The sequence below is a fragment of the Euleptes europaea genome, chromosome 8 (genome assembly GCF_029931775.1).
Source record: "Euleptes europaea isolate rEulEur1 chromosome 8, rEulEur1.hap1, whole genome shotgun sequence".
Taxonomy (NCBI): domain Eukaryota; kingdom Metazoa; phylum Chordata; class Lepidosauria; order Squamata; family Sphaerodactylidae; genus Euleptes; species Euleptes europaea.
In genome coordinates this window covers 1192168-1201816 of record NC_079319.1, presented here as the reverse complement: position 1 = coordinate 1201816, position 9649 = coordinate 1192168, and the positions used below count along the sequence as shown (strand labels likewise).

Below are 9649 nucleotides of genomic sequence, written 5' to 3'. Positions count from 1 at the left end.
GGTTGTGGTTCCCCCCCCCTAGAATCATAGAGTTGGAAGGGACCACCAGGGTCATCTAGTCAACCCCCTGCACAATGCAGGAAATTCACAACTACCTCCCCCTTTTCTTGGCTGGTGGGGTGATGTGAAGGCCTCCGAGCCCCGGAACGTGCCAGCTTCTCACTTCCGTCCGTGCTACTCGGTTTGCGTCTCTTCCTTCCTGTGGCTCAGGGCAGCGTGTGTCTCCGTTCCTTCATCTTTGATGGGTGTATGAGGCGGGGGGGGGGGGGAGAGTGGCTGCCCCAAGGTCACCCAGCGAGTTTCGTGGCAGTCAGGATTTGAGCCTGGCGTTCCACCGCCCTAGTCTAACCACTGGAGCACACGTCCCCGTCTCCTCTGCTGAGAGGCAAAGCTCAGTTGACGCCCAGCCATGTGTGGACAAGGAGCAGAGCACCTGGGGCCCCGCTGAGCCGATTTCTCTCTGGGCCAGTGGGGCGGAGGGAGGTCCAGACCTCCCTCCGATCCAGCTGGTCTGCTGAAACCCTTTCCTTTTCTTGTAGATGTTGCCTGATTGGGAAAACTGGAGTTCTGGGGAGAGCAGAGAAGGCACAGGTGGGAATTCTGCAAGCTTTGGTTATCTGCAGAGAGGTTATGGATGCATGGTGGGAAAGAGGCACCCTGAGGCAGGAGCAGGCGGGAGCAGGCAAGAAGCTAGCAAGGGGTCAGGGAGCCGATTCAGGATCCCTGCCTGGTTTCTGAGCCTGTATAGCCTGTTGTACTTCTGTTTCCATCATCAAGAGGTCTAGAAACTTGTCTCTCAGTCTGAAAAGCCACCCATGTAGCTTTGCACCCGGTTCCACATTCATCCTCGTTCACCAGCAAGCAGGAAGGTTCTTTCCACCTGTCCTTTTGGGTCAGTCCTTTTGTGGGTCTTGTGTGGGGGTGGGGTAGCGCAGGACAGCTCGAGTCCCAAGTGCTTGTGGGGAGGGGTCCATCACTTTCCATCAGAGGGGATATGATAACCATCTTCAAGTCCTTGAAGGGCTGTCACATAGAGGAGGGTGCCGAGTTGTTTTCTGTTGCCCCAGAAGGTTGGATCAGAAACAACGGGTTGAAATTAAATCATAAGAGTTTCCATCTGACATTAGGAAGAATTTTCTAACATTGAGAGCGGTTCCTCAGTGGAACAGGCTTCCTCGGGAGGTGGTGGGCTCTCCTTCCCTGGAGGTTTTTAAGCAGAGGCTAGACGGCCATCTGCCAGCAATGCTGATTCTATGAGCTTAGGCTGATCATGGGAGGGAGGGCATCTTGGCCATCTTTTGGGCATGTAGTGGGGGTCACTGGGAGTGTGGGGCGGGGAGGTAGTTTGGAATTTCCTGCCCTGTGCAAGGGGTTGGACTAGATGACCCTGGTGGTCCCTTCCAACTCTATGATTCCCCCCATCGCAGTCTCAATGCCGAGTTCTCACCCAGTGCCCATAAAGGGGGGGGGGTGTACATGGTTGCCTTCTGAAATTCTGGAAAGCTCAGCTGCTTCTTGCTCTCCCCCCTCCTTTACTGCCCACTCCCCCCCCCCCGTCTCTCCTCTCCTCTCCTCTCTCTCTCTCCCCACGTGGACCAGCTATTTTCAAGAAAGTGCTACTGGGAAAAGAATCCTTTCCCCTGCCAGGAATGCGTGCGGAGGAATGCCTCTCCCGTTCCAAGAGCAACTTCCAGACGTGTGGCTGAGTGACGGCAACTCCTTGTGGGGGTGGGACCAACTGAGGGGGGGGGAGCTGGAGGCTCCTTTCTGAGTAACTGAGCTCACTCCGGCTGATGTGTTAACTACACGGGAGGCAAGCAGGAGGGAGGGGGGAGTCTTGCTACTGGCAGCTTCCATTCAGGAAAAAACTCCCCCCCCCCTCCAGAAGGAATGTGCTGCTCTTGGCTGCTCTGCTCAGAGTGGTACTTAAAATTCAGGGCACACAGCGGGGCTGCATGCCTCACTGCCGCCCTTGCGGTGCCTGCATCTTCGGGACCCTCTGCGTTCGCAAAGGAACTGGCCAGCGTCCTGGGTGCGTCCCGTCAGCGTGGCTCACGTTGTTGTCTGCCGCCAGCCCTGGCACATGCCGTCGGCATCTTTTCCCTTATTTTGCCACCAACAACGAACTTGTGTAGCCGCACGGGTTCTCGAGCTCTCTCTTTGCAATGCCAGGGCGCACAGGAGCCAGCAGGTTGTGCGACTGAGCCCAGAGGGGGTTTGCATCTCCCCCCTGCCCCACCCCCAAATAAGACAGTGGGCACGCCCCCCCCCCCACAAACTCACACAGCACTATCGAGCAGTGTATGACTTCACTTCTTTGTTCAGCCACACACCAGTGAAATCTCATGTCGTATACAGAAGAGTGAAGAGTGCATTCGGATGCGTGATTTTGGGTGGAACATGAAAGGAATGGACGGGAGCAGAAGAGCCGAGGAGCGGGGCGGCCTCTGGGCAGCCCGGACACCAAACCCGTCTCCCCATGTGGCTGGCTGGCAAAGTCCTGCTCCCCCACCCCACCTCTGCAGCTCCCATCTTTGCTGAAGCAGGAATACAAGGTGGCTTTGGCCAGGGCCTGGCAGAGCCCAAGGCCTAAATCTTCTCTTAGTGCGAGAGAACGTGTGGAATCAGCCCGCATTTTCCCACAAAGCGGCTCTCGGGATAGGACGGGGCTGTTGCCAGCTGGTTCTGTCCATGGCGACGGGAGCCACCCTCCACCTAGAGATGTCAGGGCCTGGGGTAATTTGGGGGCCTAGGCCCCTTTTTTCAATTTTGTTGGTGGGGAAAATGGAAAATTTGAAGTAGCAGTGAAAAAAATCTGAAATATTTTCTCTTTTAGAATAAGTAAAATGCTTCAAAAGGCAGGGTTTTTCATACTCAAAATGTATAGCATGAAAAAGTACTTTGAAGATCTACACAATGTTCAAGATTTTTGTTTTGTTTAAAGGTAAATAATTTTTGCAAAGTGAGAGAGTTTGTGTCCAAATAATACACTTTATTTTGTTTACTGCAGAATTTGTTTTCTGTTCTTCAGCGTTTAGTTTTTCCTCCCTCCCAGGTGATCTGCCACGGTAGCCCAGCATGCAGCAGATTGCAACTGTGTCTCAAGTATTGGGTATACTTGCAGTTTTTCTTACAGAAAATGAAGATATTTATAATTCTGAATTGCATAAATATGCCAAATATTACAATTTTATATAAGCTATAAATGATGCTTTTTATTTCGGTCAGTCAGTAAAAGGAACTTAGATTTGATGAGAAAGTAAGCATTGCACACATTTCATTTTTCCTGGGGGGGGGGTGCAGGGGGAAATAACCTTTTTTCCCCTTATGGCTTCAAAACATCTGTAAACTCTAACTCTCTGCTTGCGCCCGAGCACAGAAGTGCCACAGGCAGCCATATCCCACTCATGGCAGCGGGCAGGCCGAAAGGAGCTCCCCTCGGTACAGCTAGTGGCTGAGCTGGCAGCCGATCAGCGCTGAAGGGGGATGGGGGTGGGACGAGCCGAGTGGCACTGGGGCTGGAAAAAATGAGGCACGTTTCACATAAGTGCATGAAGCGGCCTTCTGCTGAGCTGGGCCCTCAGCTTTTCCCATTCCGTTCCGTCTCTTGGGACTGGCCGCGGCTCTCCGGCCTCCTAGCTCTCCTTTACGCTGGAGATTATGCTGGGGGTTGAACCGGGACTTCTTCACGCAGAGTGGAAGCTCTGTAATTAAGCCGTGGGCCTTCCACCATCCTCAGTGTCAGTGTTAGATATTTACAGGGCCATGCCACCCCTTTGCTTCGAGGAGCTTCCCTCCCAGGGTGGCATCTGCCCCTGTCCCTTTCTCCCCTAGCATTTATGGGCCCGTTGTCCTGCAGGGGGAATGCCTTGGGGCTGTTGAGCGTGGATGGATGGCTGTTTGTTTTCCTTGGGGGCAGGACCCTGGGGGATGGGGGAGACCAGAGCAAATCCTTTGCTGCTCAGGACCGGTGTGGTGATGGATGGGCTGGAAAGTGTGGTGTGGGGCCATCTCCCTCTCAAGGGCCTTAATCACACACACAATGCCCTGGGAGCCTCTTATGTTTTCCACGTGTTTATGGGGACCAGATGGTGCACCTGGTGAGGGGGAGGGTGACCCTGTTGCTGTTTGTGTAAGGGCATGGGTCGTGTTCACACCTCCCTGCCAGACAATCTGTATTATGTGGGGGGGGGATCTCTGGGTTGTGCATTCTGCAGTTGGCCATCAGGGAGGGGCAGCCAAGGGAACGGGCTGGGCCTTGGTCTTTGGCCATGGGGTGGTCATAAGCTCAAGGGTCTTGCTGAGGCCGCTGGACTCCCTGCTTGATGGAATGTGGTATTGTCAGAATTGCCTCTTTCAAAATGAATAAGCAGGAAAACGGGCTCGTTTGCACGATGGCCATGTAGCGGTTCCTGCTTTGTGAAAACCAAGGAGTCCATGAATGGAAGAATGTGTATGAGCACGCCTTCCCTCCCTCTCTGGGAAGGCGGCCATATGTCGTGTCTACTTCTGTGCTCAAAGCCCAGCCCCTCGGACTTGCTTTCCGGGCCGTTTGTCCAGCGCTGCGGCTCTCCTCTGGTGCTAACCCAGAGGCTGTTGGGCCCACAGCGTCTCTCTTCCCTCTCCCTTCCAGGATATCCGTAACACAGTGGGCAACATTCCCATGGAGTGGTATCAGGAATTCCCACACATTGGCTACAACTTGGACGGCAAGAAGATCTTCAAGCCCATCCGCAACAAGGATGAGCTGGACAAGTTCTTGGAGAAGATGGAAAACCCCGACTACTGGTAAGGGGCTCTGGGCGGCTGGACGGAAAGTGAGGAGCCCTTATTCTTGGGGAGGGGGCTCTTGCATTGGGGGGGGCTCGTTCTGCCAGAGGAAAGTGCCTCCATGAGCAGAATGGGTCCACAGGATCCAACGGGATGTATTTTTGACCTGCGCATTGTCCCTTTCTACCTTCGTCGATCGTAAGGCAGTTGGGGGGGTTCCCAGGAGGTTGCTTGTGGCGTCCATGGCTATGGGGAGGCTGTGATGTGGAAGCAAGTGGATTAGGAGTTCCTCCAGGACATACCACCAGAAGGCTTGCTTTATAAGAAACAGTGTCTTTTATTTACAGTGCACAGTTAAAACATACCATCACGTACACTACTCCACTACTACTTCCAGGCTTCTTCCAAATAGGATAGGTTACAGAATCATAGTTACATTGCCTTATATACACCCACTGCACCTGATCTGAATTAGGCCACCTGTGGACCTGCCCAAGGCATTGCATCAGCAAACTGCCCAGATCCAGATTCCTGCAGTTCACTTTGGTACCAGCAAGGTTATTGCTTCTGCTTGCATCATCTTGACCTTCCAGATCTCCCCTATCTGACAGCTATCACACAGCTGTTACTGTTCGATTATTACAATCAACATGATACTCTGACAGACTGTGGCTCATGCCTGTTCCAGTGGAGCGGGGCAGGCTTTTCCCGGGCAGAGGGGCTGGCTGGTTGGTCCCCTGCCATCCCTTTCCCTTCTGTCCACTGTAGGCGGACTGTCCAGGACAAGATGACGGGGGTGGATGTGAAGCTGACAGACGAGCAAGTGGAGCTGGTGAACCGGCTCCAGAGGGGCCAGTTTGGAGACGTGAACTTCAACCCTTATGAGGTTAGGCAAGCCAAGCCCTACTCTGTGGTGCCCAACAAAGGCCTGGCTGGATGGGTGGCTGCCAAGCTGGCTTGCACCCTCCTCTGAGTAGGCCCATTTGCTTTTCAGCCTGCCGTGGACTTCTTCAGCAGCCAGGTGATGATCCACCCAGTGACAAACCGTCCGGCTGACAAGCGCAGTTTCATTCCTTCCCTCATTGAGAAGGAGAAGGTGAGCAGAGGGGCGGGGAGGGGGGCTTGGCCTTATTCCCTGCTGCAGCCACACGTACAGAGGGGAGAGAAGAATCTGGCGTTTCCAGAGGGGTTTTTCAGCCAAAGCAATGTGACTGCCGTGTCCTGTGAGGTCTTCCAGACCCCTTTAACCCCCCGCAATCCTGGATCCACTCTGATCACTGCATCTGCTCCATTGAGGAGTCCCGTGCAGCTCTTGTGGAGACCATAAGCAAACCTTTCTATTCCCTTTTAGAATTCAAGAGCAGGTGGAAGGGGGGAGGGCCAGGGATTGGCTGCCCAGGGCCAGGCCTGGAGAAGGGCTGTTTCACAACCCGGTCTCAGCACTCGAGGCTGGTCAGCCTCTGAGTCCAGATTCCATCCGAGGAGGAAGCCAAGAGAGGGTGCGTGCCTTCTTATGGAAGAATGGCTCTCCTTGACCAGCAAAGCCTTGCCCCTTGGGAAATGACTGTGGCATAGTCATCCCTCCCTTCGCTCCCCTAAGAAAACGTGTGGCTCTAGCCAAGAAAGAGGGGAGGGGAGCTGTTTTCTTACCTCGTCTTCCTCCCAAATCCCTGGCAGGTCTCCAGGCTGGTCCATGCCATCAAGATGGGTTGGATCAAACCGCGCAAGCCCAAAGAGGACACGCCCAGCTTCTACGACCTGTGGGCTCACGAAGATCCCAACTCCATCCTGGGGCGGCATAAGATGCACGTGCCAGCCCCCAAGCTCCCTCTGCCTGGCCATGAGGAATCCTACAACCCGCCCCCAGAGTACCTTCCCACGGAGGAAGAGGTGAGGGTTAAGGAAGGGCCGCTCTGCACAAGACAAGAGGGGGAGGGGGGCTTGAAGGGCCGGTGGGCGGAGATGGGGAGGGTGTGTAGCTCAGGGGCAGAGTTCCTGCTTCGCCCTCTTCAGTTCCTGGCATTTTCAGCCCAAAAACCCCGGGGCTAGAGCCAGGAGCAGGCCGTTCTCTTCCCCAGTCCTCAGAGAGCTGCATGCAGAGTCACGTGGATTTAGCCGTCAGCAGCTCTAGAGGGGGTTTCAGGGCAAAGCGACCAATGATGCCTGCCTCTTCCTGCAGAAACTGGCCTGGGAGCAGCAGGAACCGTCTGAGCGCAAACTGAACTTCCTGCCCCAGCACGTTGATTGCCTGCGCCGGGTCCCTGCTTACCCCCGTTTCATCCACGAGCGATTTGAACGCTGCCTGGACCTCTACTTGTGCCCACGCCAGAGGAAGATGCGGGTATGTAGTACCCTGAGCTGGTTGGCAAGGCCTCCTGCCCAGCCTGTCTCTGTGTCCCTGCAGCTCTGTGGCTGAGCTGTTCAGAATGGCCCAGCAAGAGGCATTCCTACGGAAGGGGCTGCCCTTGCCGCTGGGGGTTGGCCCAGAGAAAGGGGAGTTTGAACCTATCAGTGCCTACCAGTTGCTGCTGATTTTCTTTGGAAAATTTATATGCCACGTCTCCAGAGACCTTCTCAAGGTGGCTTACAACGATAAAACCATTAAAAAACAAAACAGACATTAATACAAGCCACAAAAAACAAGCTGAAGCCATTAAAAGAACTTTCCCTCACATATCTATCTGATGGTGGGCTGTAATGGTGTATTACCCCCCCCCCCACATAAAGAAAGCATTCTTTTTAAAACAAACACATGGAAACAAAGAGTCTCTTGACCTGTTCCAAAGCAATACATTAACCACTAAAACACAAGCCTATATTGAGAGGGTTATTCTTTTAAGTAACTGATCTCTGTAGATTATCAGCCCTCTGACTGAAGAGGTCAGGAGTTTATTTATTCCACGTGTCAAGGGAAAAATCTTGTATCGCAGCCAAAGATCACTCATGTTTATCTTCTAAGATTTTTATTTAGAACCAACCTAATCACTCTGCAAATGAGTAAATCTGAAAGAATCACAAGGAAACAAAAATGCTTGTGTATGTAAATGGAATCAGAAACAGACGTCCCTCATCCTACAGTTTCTGAGATTCCCTCCAGCGTGCTTTCAGAAAGATTAGATAGTCTCACACAACCCACATCTGAGAGATTTAGGGATGTTTGGGGCATGGCTATCATATACACGCCCAATTACGTGAAACCCAAGTGACTCTATTAAAACCAACTAATTCATCTCCTCAAATACATGATGTAAGCATTTCAGAGCTAAAAACTCACTTTCCCGTAACAACTTTACAACCAAAGATCTGGCTGTTCTTTCACTCTGAGATATTTATTTGTGGGCCGGTTTCCAGTGATTCACAATTATCTTTCCAAGGATATGACAGTAAGAACTCCAGCCTGCTTTGTTTGACCACTGACAGTCCAAGTCTGCTTGTGACCAATGAAAGCTCTTATTGAAACAAATGTTGTTAACTTTTAAAGTGCCCCAGTAGAGTTTTGTTTTCTTAAAAGAACAAGCCAGGGCCTAAAAGCAGTATAAAAAAACACATTTGAGCAACCTCAAATGTTGTGGAAAGAGCCATCCTCAGGCCAGAAGTCACTCGAAAACAACGGAAAGAGATAAAACCCCTTAGTTAAAAGCCTGGAGAAGGAGGCATGTATTAGCCTGGCACCTAAAGATGAGCCTCAAGCAGAGGGCAATCTACAGGCATGGCGCCACTGCAAAGCAGGCCCTGTCTCTGGTCACCACCTGCCTCTCACGGACACAGAGAGCAGGGCTTCAGCAGAGGCCATCCTTTCTAGATGGCTCCTCCTAAAGAACTGGGGCAGACTCAAGTTGCTGCTGTGGTCTGTTGTGTGCCCCCAGACATCATGGCTCCAGGTCACATGTGGAAAGGAGCGGAGCAGGGCTCACGCCACAGTCTTGCCTTAGCTGGGCATGTGGGCAGTGCAGCTCCCACACCCGCTCACACCCTTGCTGTTTCCTAGGTCAACGTGGATCCCGAGGATTTGATCCCGAAACTCCCCAAGCCGCAGGATCTCCAGCCGTTCCCCACCGTGCAGTCCTTGGTAAGGCTTCAGACAGCGAACGCAGCTGTCCAGCCTGGAGGGCCACCCCTCTCCCCCCGCAGTGTGACTAACCCCTCTTATCTCCCCAGGTCTACAGTGGCCACACTGGCCCTGTGCGCTGCCTCAGCGTCTCCCCCAGTGGACAGTGGCTGGCATCAGGTAAGCCTGGGGGATGTATTGACTCCCCACTTCTTCCCCCACTTGCGTGGCACGTTGGATAAAGAAAAGTCTGCAGGCGAGAGCAAGCAGCACTCGGGCTTGGCTGGCTCGGGACCGGCGTCTGCAGTGTGACGCTTCTGACACCCGTCTCATGCTCCACTTCCTTCCCCAGCCATTCTTGGGATGTGTCCAGGCAACACAGTGGGGGAAGCTAGAACGTAGAGCTCGTGCAGGTCATCTGGAAGGGTAGAAGGGCAGCAGGACTTCCCCGAGTGGGGGCTGGAGGAAGCCCTTGCCCAGTCCCTGACCAGGCAAGACCTCCCCTCCCACCTCTCCCCCAGGATCACTCAGAGGAGTCCCCCCTCCGGAGCTGCTCTCCAGCTTTGCAGGGGCTCTTCCTTCTTGTCCATGCAGGACGCCAGAGACAGGTCCTCGGGGCCCAGGGCCGTAAGCCTCAGAGGGTGGCATTCCCCTTCCCAGTAGCCCCGTTTCTCAGGAGCTCTGGGCACAAGGGGCAGGAATGGCCCTGGGGGAGACTTCCTTTGTGTCCGTGGTCTGTCCCTGCTGCATGACACGGTGGCATTGTGGGAAGGGGAGGAGTCACGTGCGGTTTGGCAGCACCTAGCCTCCACTGGAGGAGAAACGTCACTG

At 53.6% G+C, this 9649-nt stretch overlaps 1 protein-coding gene across 1 annotated transcript in view; it reads left to right on the top strand.

Moving 5' to 3' along the window:
* BOP1 (BOP1 ribosomal biogenesis factor) overlaps window positions 1–9649 on the top strand; it is a 103526-nt gene that overhangs the window by 89459 nt on the left and 4418 nt on the right. Inside the window, exons 5-11 of the mRNA XM_056854590.1 lie at window positions 4634–4788; window positions 5539–5656; window positions 5765–5866; window positions 6448–6660; window positions 6950–7111; window positions 8759–8839; window positions 8929–8998. Of these exons, the coding sequence (XP_056710568.1) occupies window positions 4634–4788; window positions 5539–5656; window positions 5765–5866; window positions 6448–6660; window positions 6950–7111; window positions 8759–8839; window positions 8929–8998 (901 nt within the window). The remainder of the gene's footprint in view (window positions 1–4633; window positions 4789–5538; window positions 5657–5764; window positions 5867–6447; window positions 6661–6949; window positions 7112–8758; window positions 8840–8928; window positions 8999–9649) is intronic.